Source organism: Nanorana parkeri, unplaced genomic scaffold (genome assembly GCF_000935625.1).
Source record: "Nanorana parkeri isolate BGI_ZX_2015 unplaced genomic scaffold, ASM93562v1 scaffold122, whole genome shotgun sequence".
NCBI classification, from domain to species: domain Eukaryota; kingdom Metazoa; phylum Chordata; class Amphibia; order Anura; family Dicroglossidae; genus Nanorana; species Nanorana parkeri.
Window position 1 is genome coordinate 1,010,056 of NW_017306390.1, and position 21,184 is coordinate 1,031,239.

A 21,184-nucleotide genomic window follows, 5' to 3' on the forward strand; every position below is an offset into this window, starting at 1 on the left:
GATTTTATCTAAGAAATATGCTTTATGCATTTCCTTATACAGTAGTTACAGTTTACAGCTGGTTGCGAGCTGATGTGTGCACCCTGTCAGCGGATCCAAGCGAATCCAAGTGGACCGTGCTTTTTATTATTCATTAACCACCTTAGTACAGGAGCAATTTTTTATATTTTTGCCCACACATGCTAAAATCTGAATGTTTGTATAGAAAATTACTTTAAACCCTGAAACAATTATATATTTTCTGAAAGCAGGGGCTCCGTAGAATAAAAAAAAAATGGTAGCTGCATTTTGTATGTTGCACGAAATTTACGCAAATGTTTATCAAATCTATAATTGTAATGGAAAGACTCAAAAATAAATTTTAGTGCACAAACACAATATAATAATCAGTTTTTGATCAAAATTAAAAGATGGGGTCACGTCGAGTAAATAGATACCAAACATGCATGTGTTGAAAAAGCACCCGCCAGTGCAATGGTGAAAAACGATGATACCCAAGATTGTCCATTGACGAGGCTTTAAAAGGCTTTACTCTCATAAATTTAGAGTTAACAGTGAATCATGGCCCTAGAATTATTGCTCTCCCACTCTACATCCTGACAGCGTTTGCCATGGAACCGAATCCCCCGGGGGACCCCGAAAACGTCAGGGAGGGGGTTGCGGGGGTGGGGGCAGCGCATTAGCAGACTGCTGGTGAAAAGAACAATACTGAGAACATGGCTTCAGCAGCCATGATCTTTGTACAACCACTTCAAGACCAAGATGTACAGATACGTTCTAAGTTCCTGAAGTGGTTAAAGTTTATATTCTTGCCTTTTGGGATTTTCTACACCATATGCATGTAAACCGTTGCATAAGGGGAGTGTTGAAACAGCACAATCGTATTACCTTAGCAGTCATGGCGTATGCACGGCAAATTCACAGATGTGGACGAGTGTACGCTCCAGTGCCAGCTAATTGCTGACATACCTAAAAGAAAATGGGGTTTTCTCTAAGGGGCATATTTTTTTTAAAGCAGTGAATCCGACATTCACCAAACAGATGAATCTTCCAGTTACATGTGTTTAAACCCTTTTGCTGCCTCCAACGCAAGGCTTACGTCGGTGCCAGTACCAAAAAATTGCAACTGCCACCATTTTATTCTACAGGGTCACTGCTTTCAGAAAATGTATGTTTGGGCGGTTTTAAGTAATCTTCAGGCCTAAAATTTACATTTTAACATAATTAACCAACAGCAAATGGGCTGGCAGCAAACCATAAGGCATGACAAATCAAGCATGCACATTTCTTTAGACAGAGCACACTGCGGAGCATGCGATATGCATGGTGTAATGCACTGAGTTGTCTGTGGACTGATAGTGAGTTGGGTGCACGTGTTACTGTGATACCGCACATAAGTGCAATGTATCAGAATGAGCCCTAAGCTGATCACAATACCTGGGTGCACTTAGATGTACATGCTCATGTGATCCCTCATTGCAAGCATACTCATAATCCCCATAGAGGTTTCTCCCTGCTCTTGTGCTTTTCCTTTTAGTAAATCCGGCCTATCGTGTTTGGCAACCAGATACTGCCCTTTACCTTTTTCTTTAAAAAAAAACATTATTATATAGAAAGAAATTCTCAGTACACTTTATATATTTTACTTTATCTCTTTTATAACTTTTAACTTGATCGCTATGCAAAGTAGAAACTACACACAAACCCCTCTCTTTTTCAGTTTTGTGCAAGGAGTGCATGAGTACATGTGTAGAGCTCTGGATGCATTGATGTCATTCGTTTCATGGGAGCCGCCTACTGCTCAGTATGAATTTGAGAATATCGGACCTCTGCAGACTTTAAGGGACAAATGACATCTATGTGCTGCGTTAATCCACTTATTATTGCACTGCACAGCAACGCACAGTACATGCATTTGTGCATTGCGGCAACATTGATTTTGAATAGCACCCTAACCCACTAAGGCAATGCACATGTGTTCCACCACACGTGCTAACGAGTGAGCATAACCACAGTCCAAGTTTTATTTATTTTTTTAAAGTTAGAACAGTCTTTACTATTTTTTAAAGTTACGTTCAATGAAATCATTTCTATTTATTATTTGACTCCAGACTCAGCTTGTGCGATCTCCCTAAAGAATTCCTCTTTAAACTGGAACATCTTTCTGATAGGATACTGTTCTAGTCATGTTCTACGAGATATTTTTTTACACATAGCTCTCAAAGTGCACAAATGTCTCCCTGCCATTAGAATGTGTGACAAGCCTTCGTCAATCCCAAATTCCCTGCTTCCAACTGCATCCCCACTACTTCAATACAATGTATATGGAGTAAATAGAAATGGAAATTATAATGTTTCTGGTCATTTTTATTTTATTTTCTTATTCATTTTAAGTTCATAACTTTTCAAACTGATTTAAAATATGCTTTTAAATACTTAAAATATTTAAAATACCTAAATATATATATATAGTGTGTTTATAAGGTTAGTAAATCAACCCCTTTAAGTCAGAGTAGGCCATTGCTTTTTCATTTTTATGACATAATCACTTTAAGTGAGAAGCAGCAAACCAGATTTTTATAATATTCCCACTGGCACTGTGACAACAGTTTTTGGAGTGCTTACCACCAGTTCAACATTATTTTAATATTTTTGAATATTGCTTTGAATAAATATCAACAGATTGCATACAATAGTAATAGATTTTATGAGTGGTATAGATATACTTAAAGTTTATCCAAGCCCAAGAACAAAAATGTAATATATCGCAGCTCACAAGTCCGTAGATGTGACGGCTGTAATAATTTGCTTTTGCAAATCAGACAGAATCAACAGGGTTTTCTTTACTCTTTTTGAACAGATATAGTAAAATGCTTTCAAAGGAATATATTAGGCATGTAAGCCGGCAAAACATTAGTTTTGTTTCGTATTTTTTGTTCTTTCAGGTTTCAGGTTCGTATGCCGTTCTGTTTCGTTATTCGGATCTTTCAGAATTTAGTTTTGGAACAGGGTTTTCTGATTGGTCACATTTGTGATTTAAATTAATTTTGAACGAAATTCAGATGATCCAAAATTTTGTTAAAAGAACATTCGGGTTCGTTTGCATTCGGCCTTATTGGAATTCGGACATTAAGATACATTTCACATTCATGAAATTCCGTCCAAATTTGCATTTGGAACGAAATGAAACGTACATGTCAAGTATATACAACATAGCTAAAAGAGCAAACAAGATATGTTGGTTGTTAGAGTTTGCATACCTTTTAACATGGTTCATTTAATTTTCATTTTATTTCAATTCAGTTCTGTTGGACCTAAGCTCTATTTTTTCATGCTATTGTATCTGTGTTTCTTTCTAAGTGGCTGATCATTTTAACCCATGTTAGGTTTTTGTTGCGCACTTCTTTATCTTTCAAGTGTTCAGTATTAGGTATTTTATTTGCTGTGTACAGTATAACACCCACACCTTCTAAACACACTAGACATTTTTGTAGAGGGTATAATGATCTTAGATACGGCATGCAACAGAATCAGAAACAAGATCAGACACAAGGTTGAAAATATGCAGTATGCGACACATAAATTCTTGAAACTCAGAATACAACTCAGGCACATATACAACATTTTGGATAGAGATGTGGCACATCTATGAGGGGAATTTATCAAAATGGGAGCAGACAAAATCAGGAGCAGTTGCCAATGGCAACCAATCAGCTTCTATCTTTCATTGAAGAAAGAAGCTGATTGGTTACTATGGTCAACCTCTCCAGATTCTGTCTGCTCCAGTTTTGATAAATTCCCACATGTGTGTTTTATTAGTGTGCATATATCTGTCCCAAAGTGTGTCTCACATGCCAGTGCTAATTTCATAGGTTTGCACCAAATTCTTAAATGCCGTGCAATCTTGTACGTAAATTTGGGGCAAATAACAATACTATTCCTGTATCCCTGAGACACTTTTCTTATGTGTCTCAACCTCACTCTTTTTGAATTTCCCTGACCATATCTTCACTTTTTGAGTTCATTTCCACTTTAAGAAACTTTCTGATATTCGATAACTTAATGCATTTTAATAATTTATTTTCATTGATTTCTTTTCTAGGTTAAATGACAATGAGGATTGCCCATTGTCGATGGCCCAGCATCCACAAACTACAAACTAACTCTTGTGAATCTCCAACAGTTAAAATTGCAGCTGGAAACTCCATTGCCCTTGTATATTGCATGCACTACTTGTGATTTGTTTTGGGGATAATACATTGTATTCTATCTGAATGAAGCTAATTACACAAGTACCATTGGCAAGAGTAAAGCATCAACATTCTTTAAACTGACAGAAATAAACAATGTCTAAGAACACAGAAATACTTAATTTGTCTCATTTGCTGGATCAAGAACGGGACACGATATTGGCTGTGCTGAAAAGAGATGAAAACCTGAAGAAAATAGAGGACAAAAGAGTACGGTAAGACGTGTGATTGGATATTGTCTAAAACTCAGCACTGCTATTTCAGATTTGGATGATCTCATTGACTTGTTCTCATCTGCATTTACATAGCTGAGAAAAGTCTTTGTGTGAATTGCTGAGCACACGGTATATGTATTCAGTGTACAGTATGTGTCGAAACCTGCTATGTTTTCTTTGTTGTAGCTGCTGTATATTTTAGTTCACATTAGATGTATAATTTATTGTTCATTCCCATATCAGTAGTAATCATCCTGGGGTATGACTTCAAGGTTTCAGTCGAGCTAACAGTTTTTTGTATACAGTATGCTGAAATGCAATGAAGAACACTGACAACAACATATTATAGATTATTGTTTTAAAAAAAGGAGTTAGAGGTTATGTTGCCAACATGCTTATGCGTGCCATGAATGTAAAATCATGTTCATATAGAAATTATGAATAATTCGCCTATGGTGTCTTTTAGAAACGTATCTCCTTCGTGGCAGGAGACCTACACAGTACATCCCGCCACAACCTACCCAAATTACTGATCATGTACACTGTACGTGATCAGCTATTTAGAGCTGTCAAAAGTCAATAACCACTGAGATCATCGGTTACTGTTTATTAATGGATGCCTCAGTATTGAGGCATCCTTTAATGAAAGAATTAAGCTTTTGTATAAAAGCTTAATTCTTTCATCAATGAAAGAATTAAGCTTTGACAGATGCCTGACCGCTTGTAGCGATCGGGTATTTCACAGTAATAGCTGTGCAGTATTTACCGCACTCACTATCACTGTTTGACAGCTGAACACATGGGGGTCTATTCACAAAGAAGAAGAGAAGAGAAACCCCGCTGTGTCTTTTTTTTTCTTCTGACACGGAGCGATGTCAGAATAGAGAAAAAATCGGCCGTAGCTACGGCCAGATCCATCGGCAGCTTTGTGAATAGATCCCATGGAGATTAGGAAATCTCACTGTGTATCAGCTTTTTGCTACATGTTTCAGCAATAGAAACATTTAGCAAAATATTTCTTTGTTGAAACCTTGTATCAGACTTCTGATCGTTCTGGGAATGATCAGAAGTCTGTAGTGAGATCTGAACCTGACATGCTGCAGGATCAGCATTTCAGGCTTAATCACTAAGGTTATTATTTCCTAAGTTTGGAGCATCCTAATAATAACCATAATTTTAAAAAATGTATTAAATTATCAAGCAGTTATAGTGAGATCCATTCACCATGACTGCTTGATATGATTGAAAAAAAAGGTGTAAAATAATAGTGTGAAGCGTAAAAAATAAATAAAAATAAAGTGTAAAAAAATAAAAATACATTTAAAACAATAAAAAATATAAATATATTTTTCATACTATAAATATTATAAAAATTAACCCCTTATAATGAAAATAGGCTATTGCAAATTGAAATAGCCAATAGGAATCTAGCAATGCATTCCAATGGGCAAAAACTATATATATATTTTTTTTCTATTTTGACATGGCTCCGTGTCATAATAAAGAAAAAAAAATAAAAAGCAGTGTTTCTCTCCTGGGCGGGAGGCTCCCAGAGCGCCCGGGATAGTTTTTTTTATGACAGTGACATTATATGCCACTAACCTAACCCCTATTAGCTTTTAGAGAAACAAAAATGTTTGAAAAACATTTTTTTTTTTTACAAGGTGTAAAAAAAAATTAAATAAAGTGTAAAACAAAATTAGGAAAATAAAAATTACAGTTGGGATGTTTGTTCTGTACCCTCCAAGGGCACTGATGTCTGCAATCTGGAATCCTGTTACCCTATGATTACAGGGTCAACTTCATCATCAGCCTCCGTTGGGTAAAGCCAAGTCCCCTGCCTTATTAACTGGATTCTCTACTACAGTCACTCAAGACTTTGTAGCCAGCTTCACCCAGTTCCTCTGCAGAGGCCCTAAGCACGCTCCTGCACCCTTCCCCGCAAGAGTCTATTGCTGGTCTGCCAGCCCTCTTTGCAGTGACCATCTTTGATTCTGGGTCACCTCTCTTTTTGCAGATGCTAACTTTGAAGAATTGCAGTCTTCTGCTGCTGACCCAGATTTAAAAGATACTGTTTTTATTGATCCAATACCCGCTACCCTGCATTTAGAGTATTAGCCTGTTAACTCTAGTCTCAGGTCTTTTAAAAAAACCTTCAGCTGCAAAAAAACTTCCCATTACATCCATTTTTTGAGGTCCTCTATGGGGATTGTAGGCACCCTGATGGGTCCTGGATACCCACCAAGTGTCTACTGCATTTGTTCCCTTTTGGGAAGAATTCTGCCGGGCAATGGTCTATACCCACTGTGGGTCTGTCAGTGACCCGCCTTAAGGGGGAAACAATTAGATCTGTAGTAAGCATCCTCACTTTCAAGGATTCTGCAGACCAACAGTTAACAGTTTAAAACTCTGTTCTTGCCAGTGGGCCCTACCCATTCCTATATTCTGGCTTTGACCTTAATTTGGAAAAAGGCTAAATCCTTCAAAGGTTTCTGTCCACTGCGATAAAGGTTCCCTTTCTGATCGAGCATATAGAGCAGATGTCTGGGAAATAAGCAAGCAAGCAAGCAATGGAGGAAGGATACAGATGGCATCCCTATATATTGATCCTTGAGGTCAGCTATAACAGCACCTATCCTTTTTATTTTTTTTCCACAATATTTTATTGTGTTGAACATAAGCAGAGTTACAATAAAAGCCATGAAGGACAAAGACAAACATTTATTTTTGTTTTTGTTTTCCTGTACAAATCGATGTCTGAGTTATACAGAGCAACTTGAGCATAAATTCTGTCTCAAAACCATGACCATGTAAGAGAATATTGGTCTTGAATAAATACAGTAGACTGGAGCTGATGACAACCTGTAGTTGAAAATAGCACGGAAGGTTTATGTAGCTTTGTTGTTTATGGCTTAAAAGGTGTTCTCCCCTGCTGAACCAAATTCCCTAATAAGCTCCCCATCAAGTTAGTATCAAAAACCTGGTCATGGTCAAGTAATTCTTTTTTTTTTTTGAAAATAGTTTATTCGTGTCAGATAGTTACACGAATACGATAACATTTTCATTTGTTAAACACCAACACATTTCAGTAACGTTTGAAGCATATGCCTTGTAATATTCAGGATATGTTGAGGCAAAAGAAAGAGCGATAAAATAGTTATGTTTAGTTTCAGCAGAATATATTGTATTATAACATAACATGCCAGGGGATATCTACTTCTGGGCGTTCCCTCCCCGGTTCCGTGCCCTGGGCACTAGGCCTCATGTTTTTTTCGTCTTCTGTGCGGGTTATTGATCGGAACCGGAAGTGGTGAAGTAATTCTAGTGGAAAATATATATAACATAACAATTTACCTGGGACTCACCAGTTTCCGCTGCTCCGCCTCCTAGAGCAGCCCCCATTCAAAGAAAAAAAATGTAAGGGAATCAAGATAAACATAGATTAAAAGAAGAACAGTCGTAGCCAAGAGAAAATGAGAGGACGTAGTGTATTCCATTCCAGTAGCCCTTCCGCCCCCAGGCAGTAAGAATGTTCAGTGTAGAGAGGAACCAGAGGGTTCGGGATTTCTTAAAATAATTCCTAGTGCATATTTGGAACATGTGAGGTGCTATATAAAGTCTGTACCATATCACCTTGTATGAAATGCCTCCTTTCTTGTAGTTACTGTGAATTCATATGGGGAGGGCCAGATGACCCAAAGAGCTTTGTAGCTCCATTTTCAAATACCACAAAGATTATTTGAAGGGGACAACCACTTTGTGTATTGAGTGCCCTGAAATTGAAATAGTATGAAAGGGCTCCATCTATCAAATACTTCTTTGTTTTAGTTTGGTTGTCAATAACCAACATAGCCTCTAGACGTTCCTGCCAAAGAATCGTTTTCAACAGCTTTAGGAGTTGATTTAGGTGGGGTGGTTCGGGAGATAGCCAAGATGTCATCAATACCCGTCTAGCCAGTAAGAGACACAGGGTAGGGTAGGCTCCCAGTAACTTAATAAATATAACCACGGTTCTGTAGGCAGTGTAGTCCCTAATACCCTGGCGAGCAGTGTGATGACTTTCTGCCAGTAAGAAAACATCAACACCAATTCCATAAGCAATGGTATGGATCCACCCCTATGAGATTGCATTTCAGACAAGCTGTTAAATAGGGACTATCCGCTTTAATTTTGTGAGAAAAATCAAACGCACAGTATGCCCTATGTATTATACAGAATTGAGTTTCTCTCCACAGTTCATTAGTGGTGCAGCTTCTGACCGTTTGGTAACCTTGTAGTATTTTATCTTGAAGATCTTCCTCCTGGAATGTTTTCCGCCATTTTATTACCGAGGATTTCAACCGTGATGGAAGGAATGTCTATCTTTCTTTTTAAATATAGCCCCCATGTACAGCTAAGTGCAGTACATTAACACTAACCTAAATTAGCCGTGCCGTTCTGTATGCTAATTTATTTAACCAGTTAGTTGCTCTTTATTCCTGTTGTATAACGGACACAGGTTAATGCTAATACACAGCCTTATTTTAAAAAAGCATAACACTTATCATTTACAGACTGAACTACAGATTAAAAAAATATCCCAGCAAAAGTTTTAAAAAAAGCAGGTTTTGGCTGCATTAGGGCCTGGGTCAATTGACATTGGGCGTGTGTCAAAGGCATCAGTTTGAGATGCTTCTGAGCTCATTCAGAATACATTGACAGGTGTCTTGACCTACAGTGGACCTCCTACTGACCTGCATTTGACCTGCTTTAAGTGGGTTTTGCATCCCCATGACTTGTATGTGAATGCAAAACCCGTTTAAAGTGAATCAAGTGAACAAGTGTTCTTATTCCTCTTCAGTATGGTGGTGTCCCCACAGCAAGTCCTCTTCACCACTTGATGTCCTCTAGATTGAATGGCTTCACTCATGGGTCAACTATAAAGCATCTGTCATGAAAGAAATAGCTGCCGTTGCTGGGCTCATTTACAAAATGTTAGTTACCTGGCTCCAATATATCTGTGTCACTGACATGCATGCAGCAACTGACTTCTCGGTCAGTAACTCAAAGTATTGAATCCAAAGCATCAGTATGACAGCCAGGTAGATATAATTTTCAGTTGAAGAGATCAACTTACGTATTTCTCTCATGGCAGATTTCCTTTAGGTCTATCTTCTCCATCTGGAGCCTAATTCCTGCCCTTGGAGTGGGCAATAGCTGCCCTTGGAGTGAGCAGAATATGCTCAATCTAGTAATAGCTACCAGATAAAAGAGGGTGGGAAAAGATCATTATAGTGGCATATTTTCAACCAAATATTGGAAACTAGTGACTGGATGAAAAAGAAGCACACCAGGGGAAGAGGTTTGAAACTTAGAAAATTAAAAGGCAGATGCTTAATATTCAAGTCACGAGTGTTTGAATCTTTATCAGCTATGAAATAACTAGTTTGGAATGTCTCCTTATAACCTTGCTGGAAGCTGTACAGCCTCCCACTGAAAATGAAACTGTCACAGGCTGCTAGCAGGAAGTAAACCAGGGCAACTAGTAATTTCCCCAAAGTAGGTAAAGCAGTTATCTGCTGGAAAATTGTTACCTAAATGGAAATTATTTGCTCACAAAATGTATCCAGCTAAAACTGACACCACTCATTATACTGTTGAACAAAGGCTACGGAGTTACCAATCATAAATCACAGACATACTGCTGGAAAGAAATTGTGAAATATGCTGCTGAAATAATATAATTTGCTTTATTTCAGCATATTGCGAGTTCAATGTTTAATTTATGTTCAGTCTGCCAGCCCTTATGTTCCATTTATCTCTCTTTCTGAGATTCATATGCTCAGTTAGAGAACAAATTTAAAATCTCAGTAATTTAGTGCTATCAAAGTAAAGCTGTTATTAATGGCAAATGTATATACACAGAAACCCAAGGCAGATATTTCCTTACCTGCTCTTTTCTTCTGAATGCATTTTATTTGACTTGTAGAATTTTTGGCCTGTTGGTGAGGACAGTAGCAAGGACTTTATTATCGCCAATACTTTCCTTTAAGTGATCTACACAGCCTACCTCAACCTTTTTAATATAGAGAAACCCTTGAAATAATTGTTAGGTTTTAGGAAATGCCTGCTACAATTATATTGTTTCAAATATTTATTAGGTTTATAAATATTTATTGGGTTTACAGGTGAAACTCGAATAATTAGAATATCGTGGAAAAGTAATTGCAGTAAGTGCTGCAAAAGGGGCCCAAACCAAGTACTGAGTACATATGCATGCTTGTACTTTTCAGAGGTCCGATATTGTTCTATGTACAATCCTTGTTTTATTGATTGCATGTAATAATCTACTTTTTTGAGGTTGTGGATTTGGGGTTCTTGGGGTTTTCATGAGCTGTAAGCCATAATCATCACAATTATGACAAATCACGGCTTGAATGATCTTGCTTTGCATGTAATGAGTCTATCTCATATATTAGTTTCACCTTTTAAGTTGCATTAGTGAAATAAATGAACTTTGCACGATATTCTAATTATTCGAGTTTCACCTGTATATACCCTTCCAATCTGGTCTAGCCCCCATTATATGTGTGTATATATCTAGATATCTAGATATCAAGCTATATATATATATATAGATATATATATATATATAGATAGATAAATATATAATATATATATACGTATCCGCAACCATGATTGAGTGAGATTGTTTGATCAATAAAGTTCAAAAGGAATTAGGTAATGGAATTAGCAAAGGAACACAGTTTTAGAGATGTTACTTTCAGGCTGAAAAAAGCTTATAAAAACAAATCCAAATTATGGCGGAGTAAAAACTATCTGGAAAAATATTTGGAGAATGAGATATGTCCACAAGGGTTAGAATTCAAATCGTCCCTATTGTAAAAAGCATTACGGAACAATTGAAAAGGAAGAGGGAACATAATTGCAAGATATGCAGTAAAAACATGATAATCCTATTGGTGGAACATTATGAAGCAGAAATTAACAATACAGATCTATGTATTAATGATTTATTGGTCCACTTTGATAAACATAAAGGAAAAAAGGTATTTGATCAGTCCCATAAAGTGAAATCTCATGTAGAGAAATATATAAAAGAAATAGTGGAAAAGAAAGATCTGAGGTTTTAAAGGGATAAAAAATGCCTTTGAAAATGGATATGCATATAAATGGGACACATTTTAAATTGGAGAAGAGAAGATCAGGCCCACCAAATAAATTTAAAACCAGGGATTTTAGTGATGTTACCTGAGAGGATACCGAATCTGGTTTATCATCAGTAGAGGATGGAGGCACTCAATGGAAAGGTAAATACTAGATATCAGACCAAGAAACAAAAAGGGAGAGGTGGAGGAGCCAGAAATAATAAAAAGGAGAAAGAGGATACACTCAAAGACGCACATAATCGTAGCAGTAATTTTGAAGAAGCACGCATAATTGAGAATTCCGGGAATTCTAGTGAAATTACAAAACCAGAAGTTTCTGTTCATTGGCCTTTTTTAGTTAATCAGGAACCACTGAAAGGCAGAAGAAAAGGGGGGACTTTAGGAAGTAGAAATGAAAGAAAAAATTGGGAGGAGCAGTATGGGGGATCGGAGTTCTATGGAAGAGGAATCTCGATCACTACTTGCTGAGACATCCTCAGTGATGGATTTGCAGGTGGTGAATTTAACTACACATCAACTACCCCCACCCTTTTTTGCGGTACTTTCTAAAGGCCTCACCTTTTGTCCAGCAAAATCAATTCACAGACTTGAATTAATTAAATACGTCGTCAACTTATTTGCCTGGAAGTTGTTATTAAAACAAATACATAATAAAGAAATTCAACCCCTTGGGGGTTTATTAAAGGACTGGAATTTTTCTAGGAAAGATTATAGACTTCTAAGAGATTTACAAGAGCTGTGGGATGAAGGGCATATCTCTGATGATGAGCTCGAGTCAGAGGTGACTGAGCAAAAGATTCCTGGTAGGGCTGTGTTTAAACCAAGATCACCCACGTTTCCACCCTTGTCACAAAATATTAACATTTTTAATTTTGTAAAAAGGGTTAGTGAGGATCTTCTGATGTTAAAAATCTCAGATAATTGTGAAGGTAATCTCACAATAGAACAGAAATAAGCATTAGAAGAATTACAGAAAGCTCATGATGTGATAATTAAAACCAGCAGACAATGGTGGAAACGTGGTGGTCATGCCGGGTAAACATTATGTGGAATGGTGAGATTCTAAATAATCGATATTGGTACACCCCAATATCTGAACGTGCTCCAAAGAAATTCCAGCAACATTTGTTTCAGTTGTTAGACGACGCATTGGAAATTAAACTATTAAAAAAACGTGTGAATTTTTGAAGGTACAACATCCTAGAGTGCCTGTCTTATATGCTCTTCCTAAAGTAAAGTACATAAAAATGTGTTTAAACCACCAGGGAGGCATATACGGTAATATCTAGTTGTGGTTCACTTACAGAAAATATTAGCACATATGTTGATTTCCCTCTCCAACTTTATTGCTTTCCTGGACACTGAACAGGCAGACCAAGAGGCCAGGGTGAAGACAGAACTTCTAAATGGACAGCACAGTGGCGTAGTGGTTAGCGCACTGCTTCTGCCTTGTTGCACTGGGGCTTCCTGGTTCAAATCCTGGCCAAGTCACTATCAACAAGGAGTTTGCATGTTCTTCCTGTGCTTGCCTGAGTTTCCTCTGGGTACTTCAGATTCCTCCCACATGCCGAAGACATTCTGGTAAATTAATTGGCTCCTGTCTAAATTGGCCCTCGTATGCATGCGATATAGGGACTGTAAATTGTAAGCTCCTTGAGGGCAGGGACTGATGTGACTGTGCACTGTGCAAAGCGCTGCATAAATTGTTGGCGTGAATAAGGTGAAATAAAAAGAACATTCAAATAATAACCTTTAATATGAAAGGAAATGTTAAAAAAATGGATTCTCTTCTTTTTCAATTCACATGCCCATGAACTGTTGGTCCTGGCTGTGTAGGTATAGTAGGAGAATATGTGTTTTAGCATTGTTCTTTCCCAGATAGCAAGAAATTGTGCTGCAAGTTTGAAAATGACTTGCTAAACTCTTGCAGACTTGCCAAGTTTCACAATTTTGTTGCACAATTACAGCAAGTCTGCATTGCAAGTCTCCAGACCAGCGAGCTTGCAGAGCTCTTGCTAAGACCTGCAGGACTCTTGCTGTAGACTTGCCAAGCAAATTTGCTACAAATTCAAAAAGTGTCAACTAGAACTTGTGCTGCGAGTGTTCTGCAAGTCTACAACTTGCCAGGAATATGTGCAGCAAGTTAACAAAATTACAATTTAACCCTGACACAAGTTTGTGGCAAGTTATCCTTGCTATCTGGGTTGTTAATAGCTTCCCCTCTGGCCAGAGCGCATGCATTTTTCTCTCCAGCAGTGTTTTAGATAAAAATGTCTTATTACAGACAGTGTAATTTGTCATTTCACAAAGCCATTGAATACCTGTGAGCGCAGCATGGAACATGCCTATTAAATGCAAATGAAGCAATTTTCTGCCTGATTTACATCAGTTCTAGTGACATTACAAGGCAATTACTTTACCTTGACACAGTTGATTAAATGACAACCATATGTCAGAAAGTCATGATTTGCTAGATAGCTAGCTGTCCACCTTTTGGTGGCAGACTAACATAAATGACTGTTATTGTATAGGTGTAATAAACTTTTATAGGTTATTAAACGTAACATCACATGCTTAACCTCTTGCCGTCCGCCCGTAGTAGAAAAACGGACGGACGGCACTGCTGCATCTGCGGGTTGCCGTCTCCAGACGGCAATTTTTTTCTGCTCGCGCGCGCCCCCTAGCGGGCACGCACGGGCAGAAAAGACCCGACAAAAAACAAAGACTTCAGGTATGATGGAAACGATTAGTAGAGTGTAATCTTACATAAACTCCCAATAATGTTTCTAAACAGTTTTTGCACTTAACACTTTCTTTTTGGGTCAGATTGACCATAAAACAGCCAGCTGAGTAGCAAGTATAGCACTACTGAAATAATCTCTATTATTACCTTTTTAGCTGCATCATTCTTCACTTTTCTGTAAAAGTTTAAAGATTTAAGTCACTTCAATGTTTCCCTTTATTGTAACCTTCATATCTCCTGGCTATCTCATGGTCTTCACTTGTCAGGCATTAATGGAAGAGGACAATCAATATTAATGGTATTGCTTAAGATTAGGTTGGTGGGACATCCAGGGGACTAACTTGCTGGTGGATGAGGAAGTCTCAGTTGTGTGGCATTAGTAGCCATTTGTGAAAATAAGAGTGAGGTTATTCAAGAAGAGAGTTTATACTTATATATATATATATATATTTACACAGTAAAACTTTTTGGGGTGTATTTACATACAGAGAGCTGGCATGGTTGTGGTAGCTCATTGGGGCTCTTTTGTACATTCAAGTGAGAGGATGTTGACAGTGTTTGTGGCTGTACATAGAGATGGATGTGCTTGGAATGTTTGTGTGCATGGAGTGAGTAATGTAAATATACATACACTTACTTTTTTTTTTGGGGGGGGGGGGGATGCTGGAAGTGACCAGAATAAATTGATGCTGTCTTTGATTGTGGTGGCTGTAATGCTGATAGGCTTGTGGCAACCTAGCCGTATGTATGGATACAAGAACAGAGTCATGAGTCATGATGAGAATCAGGAACAGACATGAAACAGCAGACTGACATGATCAAGCAGCAAAAAAACCACATCATTTGTTTGGGTTGTAGGACTACATAAAGATCTGATGGAAGGAAATGGAAAAGCAATAGGGGCTAGGACTGGGGCCTCTCAGTATTCTGGCTGTAGGACTACTTTGCAGAAGGTGCAGTTGTTAGGTAATGGGACATAAGCAGGCCGAGAACTTATGTGTTTCTCATTGCACTGATTGTGAGTCAGCACACTAGCCCGCAGTATCATTCTGTTATTCTTGTACAGCAAACCTGTTTTCCTCCTCGTCGTTATAGCTTCAGACATTTCCCAATGCCAAATTACCTTAACTTCTGAAATTTTTCTGTGGCAGCAAAGTTCCTCAAATATGTCTTAACACAGAGCTGTTTTACCTCCATACTGTTGTCGCAATGTTGCTTGGTCATTGTTCTGGTCATACCACTTGCAGCATTTCATTCCAATACTCTGCTATGTTCCTAAGGGCCAGTTCACACCATATGCAGTTGTGATGCAGTCCGTTTATTTGACTGCTGCAGTTAAAATACATCACAATGCTTTCCTATGGGCTTTCTTGTGCTTTATCCACACCATTCAGTGGGAATTAAGCACAAGAAATACCATAGAAAGCATTGTGATGTATTTTGACTGCAGCAGTCAAAAAAACGGACTGCATCACAATTGCATATGGTGTGAACTAGCCTTTATACTGCATTATTGAACTACCTGTCACTGTCACTGCCAACTGACTTATTGCAGATACATATACTTATTGCAGCCTTCCACTCCCTGATGAACTGTATTTCCAATTACATGAATAGTGTATGGCAATACAATAGAATAATATTATATTATTCATAGTATTATTGTATTATTCATAGTATATGAACAATATATATCAATCCTATGCTGCATGGTCAAGGATTCTGACGCTGTTTCTGTGCTGTGGTACTTCCATACCCCATAAATAATTCTGTTAAAAGTATTCTAATGTAAGTTTTTTTAATGAAAAAAACGTCATCATCATCAACAACAACCTCTCTGTCCAGTACATTATGCCTATTCTGCAATGCTTATAAGGTAAGCAGATAATCTTGCATTGCCTCCTGGGATTTGTAGTTTCACCACAGCTGTAGGGTCGGAGGTTCCCCACCCCTGTTGTTGGGTCGCAGGAGGACATTTACAATGTACTCCTGCGACCCGAAACTCAGCATATATTCTATATGCTGACAGTGCAAAGCCGGGATGGATGCCTGCAATATTGTTGGGATTCACGCCGCCTCCTGATTGATAGCTAGCTCTGCTTCTCCAGAGGCAGAACCAGCTGTGCCCGCCCCTCCACTATCCGTCCCTCCAGTCAATGTTGGAGGAACAGAGAGGGGAGGGGGCAATCCACTCTCTGCAGGGAGATCAGGAACTGAGCGATCAGCGGTATGTGATCACTGAGTTCTCGATCAATAAAGCCGGCTTGTGACAGCTTCAGTGTCGCACGTTGGCTCTAATTATGGGGATGAGTGTATTTCCTTCTCCCCATAATTCTCCTATAAAGACTTTACTAGTTTTGTCTTTTTGTGTATTGTGTATTGTTGGCCTCCTGGTTCTATTAAGGTTAGAAATACATAATGTTTGCTGTGCTATGGTCCTGTCTCATCCTGAAAAAAAGTAAAAATTCTCAGTTTTTGTGTAATTTTTCACCACCGTCATCTGCCTTCCTGTTTGGTCCAGAAAAAACTTATAAAATAATTCTCTGTATCTGTGTAATTCTTTATCAAGATCATCTTGTCCTGTTTAGTCAAAAAAAGCTGATGCTGCTCAGTGTGATGTTGGTGCACCCTATGAAAAAAATATAACGGTTGTGGGATTTAGCTCAAAGGTAGAGCTTTTCATGAACTCAGTCCATTCACCAACCTTTGTGCAAGCCACCCATGTTTATTTAAAAGAAAACATTTCTAACATCAGGATTTCCCACACAGGGTTTTTAGCGTCACACAGAGTAACGCAACTCTTTTAGCCTCCTGACTGTTTTGGTCCACTCAGTCCGCCTATACTAACTTTTCTTTCTCAGACAACTGCCTAGTCAGCACACCTGGTTGTCAAGCCAGGACACAGACAAATGCTCCTCCTATAATCTGTACACAATGTGCTACTCTCTTGCAGCTTCTCCTAAAGCACAGGGAGGAACCCTGAGCCTCAGTTACCTTACACACAAAAGACCTGTACAGCTGCACAATAAGTGACAACTGGCTACCATGCAAAATGGTGACCTAGGATTGGAGGCTTTATCCAAGCCAAAGCACTAGAAAGCCCCAGGGCTCCAGACAAGAAACTACCAAGCTTGTTTTCTCTGGCAGAGACACAAAGCTTGGAGCCCCTCACTATGTACAAATAGCGTCCACAACCCTTCCAGTCATTCCCACACCTGGTCATGAATACCAAACTGCGTTCAAACTGCCCCTTCTCACAGTGGCCAAGTGCTAACCTTTCACACGGTACATCTTTTGAATACTTGTCCTCTTAAAGTGCAGCTGAAACTAAAACCTCTTTTTGGTGTAGAATAGAGTAGGAAGGGATTAGAACACCTGTCATGTTGTTATTGTTATCTGTGTCCCTGTTTTGGAGTTTCACCCTCACTATTAGTTCTAGAGACCATTAAAGGGGTTCTAAAGCCTCCCGTTTTTTTGCCTATATCTACTGCTGACAAGCAGTAGACATAGGCAAAAAGTTTTTAAAAAAACAAAACGCTTAAACAGCGGTTTAGACTGACCTCATTATCGCTGCGTGCTCAGCGGCAAGAGTCCGGAACTGTTCGTGCGGCCGCAAAGGATCTTGGGGCGAGCGCATGCGCAGTTCGGATTCTTGGCCCGGAGACGAGCAGAGACGCAAGCTAAGTCTATGGACGCGTGCACCCGCCTGCAGACACCGCTGGATCGGAAGTGCCCGTAAGCAGAGAGGAGTCAGCGCTGGATTGGAGAGCCGCCGCACCGCTGGAGGGACAGATGAAAACATGGGGAAAGAAGAGGAAGATTGGATTAAGAGACATCATTTAAGGTAAGTGCTGACATTAACATTGGGGGGAGGGGGAAAAATATCCTTTAATGTCACTTTAACACTGGAAGTGAAAGAAAATCCCAAATTTTGAGTTGTCATCAGAACACAAATACATGGGAAAGTAGACACAGTGGTTCTGGTAACCCTGCTGACCAGGGATTTTCTCTCACTTTCTGTTTTGACTTTCTACCGGAAGTGAAGGGAAATCACCTAATGGGACACAGATGGCACGAAGAGCTGACAGGGGTTATAATCCTGCCTTATATTGTCCAAAACGAAAAAAAGTTCAGTGAAAACACCAAGATGCTTTCTAAGCTGTTGGGATGCTACACCCTGGAAAATTAAGTGAAACATTTTGTTTTTGGCCAATGTTTTTTTTTAGCCTTCCTAACCAGTCAACAATGCTAGTGGTGCCACCACCCCTAACTTTTCACTGCTGTATAAGAAGAATAAAATTAATATTTATGAAAGTCCAAAGTGGGAACGTTTGGAAACCGTAGTGGATTTTCTCACCGCAAACTGGTTCCCATACTGTAGGTAGATTTTAAGAAGTTAGCCTATTTTTTACTTTTGAATCTTTGCTCAGAGACCACAATGTTCCATACTGTCACTATATATACCCCAAAGGTCACTCTGAATTCGCTCTTCCCTTGTCATCTTTTTCCGGTGCCTGCATGTATGCATCAAATGTAAGCAATGGGACAAACTTGTCTTGCTGCTTCTTTTGGAAACCAAAAAAGTGATTATCCTATGCTTCTACCACTGGCAGAACTACCAGGGTTGCAGAAGTCGCAATTGCGACTGGGCTCTGGCAGTCCGCCTGTTGGGGGGGCCCAGCGAGGAAGAAGAGGGCCCCCCCGAAATAGTGCCGCTCAGCATGTACAGGTGGCTGTGCGGTGGGGCTAGAGAGGCGTCACATTCAGCAACTTGTTTAGCTGAATGTGCTGCAGGCACGACAGGCAGCACATTCTGCTGTGTGAGAGAGAGGACCCTCTCCACTTAAACCTGCCCACTGGCCGACGAGATGCGGAAGAAGGTGCTGCATGAGAGGAGAGGTAAGGTAAGTCTGGACCGGGAAGGGGGGGATGCTGGTGGTAGTCTGCATTGCTGATTTTTATTATAATGTATTGCTGGGACTTGTAGTCCTGCATAGCTGGTGGTATTCTGCATTGCTGTATAATGTTTATACAGCTGTTTATACAGTTCTTGACAGAACACTGACACTAACATTTTAAACAAGCGGCTACCTGAGTCCCGAGCTTGCTGGGGACCTCAGCAGCCTTCCTGTTAACGGTGTGGTGCCATGGCGGTTGGGGGGGCCTTCATGGTTTCTTGCACCGGGGGCCCTGAAGGTTCTAGTTACGCCTCTGGCTTCTACCCTCCCTCCAGCTCTTTATAAAAGACATTCTAAAGGGGCATAGTGCCACAGAGAAGGATATCTGTTTTTGTTCTTCTCTTCAACTTTTGTCAGACCTTTAAGAGCAAGACATTTATATACTGATTTAGGAATATAAAATGCAAGGTCAGATGCACCTGTGTAGATTTATATGTTGATTTTATTTGGTATCAAAATTGTAAATGTGTTCCTAAGAGACCCCAGCAGAGCACATCAAAGTTGTTGGTGCCGCTATCACATTGTGTACCTGTGTGTTTTAGCCAGCAATATGTGGCATTCAGCTGACGTCAGAAACATATCATATCCTGTGATCAAAGGAAGACACACTTATTTATACCTGTCACATGAGAATGCTTACTTTAGACTCAAACCATTACCCCTGACGTTTTCTCAAGATTATGTTCTGAAATGCTGAAAAACTGGTTACATGTTTCCAGATATACGTGTTTAAGCTTGTAACAATGCTATTCACAATTTATTACGAGGTCACTGGGTAACAACTATCTCTGTTGTTTCCATAGACAACATTGGCTCTAGCATTCATAAGCAGACCTAGAAAAAAAGGTCTAAAGGCTAAAGATCACCACTGTGAGTAGAAGATTTTTAAAATAACCAGCAGCCAGCTGGTCATAGGATACACGTCATTAGAAGGAAATTGTGTGACTGATGCCGCTCTAAAGTACTTCATTTTGTTCTGCTTTTATTTCATTTTTGTAAAACATATAACTTGAGGGAGCGGTGCCCCCCATTTAAGGTTCAATTCGCAAAGCTAAGTCATCAATGAAAGACCCTTCTTATAAGAAAAATGGCAAAAATAAAGATAGTGATCTTTTTGTTAAAGCTCTGTGAATTGAGTATTCAATATCAGTAAACTAACTCAAAGATGTTAGATGATTATTGTTTAATACCTTCAAATTAAAAAGGATCAGCTATTGGGTAATGTTTGGGCAACACTGGGTAGATCACCTTGGGCAAGGAGATAACTACAGCTATAGCAGACAATGTGACTGGTATAGTGCTCAGAAGCTCATGGCGGGCCGGAATTGTCTAACTACACAGTCATTTATGCAGGCTGCAGTGGTACCTTTATACAATTTCAAGCAAAACAAATGGCAAACGCACTTATCAATTTGTTACTAGCTTTACAGCAAGGTGCACATGGAAGGGCTTTAAACAGTAATAGCAAAAAGTTTCCCAGCACCCTCACCAGCCAGCATGAAAAAAAACTTGTCTCACCGCTAAGGTTAAAAACAGAGGTTTAGATACACGTCTTCTGCAGAAAATGTGAAAGCCGCACAGCCGCGCCAAGGCACCTCTATATAGTGCGGTCCTAACTCCAAACTATGGGGTCTATTCACGAAGCTGCCGAAGGATCTAGCCGTAGCTTCGGCCGATCCTTCAGCTAGCTTCGGCCCCAGGACCCCTTCGGTTCAGTAGAACTGAAGGTGTGCTGTACAGGCTATTCACTATAGCCCTGCAGCTCCCGAACGTGGCCGAGCGGCTCAGCCGAGCCGAACGCATATGCCTCGGCTCGGCTGAGCCGCACTGAAAGCCGAAGCTGGCCGAG

General features: G+C 39.4%; 1 protein-coding gene across 1 annotated transcript in view; it reads left to right on the forward strand.

Moving 5' to 3' along the window:
- Positions 1–4,189: 4,189 nt before the first annotated feature.
- SYTL5 (synaptotagmin like 5) overlaps positions 4,190–21,184 on the forward strand; it is an 82,826-nt gene continuing 65,831 nt past the window's right edge. Inside the window, exon 1 of the mRNA XM_018553505.1 lies at positions 4,190–4,465. Coding sequence (XP_018409007.1) covers positions 4,347–4,465 — 119 coding nt within the window. The 5' untranslated portion in view covers positions 4,190–4,346. The remainder of the gene's footprint in view (positions 4,466–21,184) is intronic.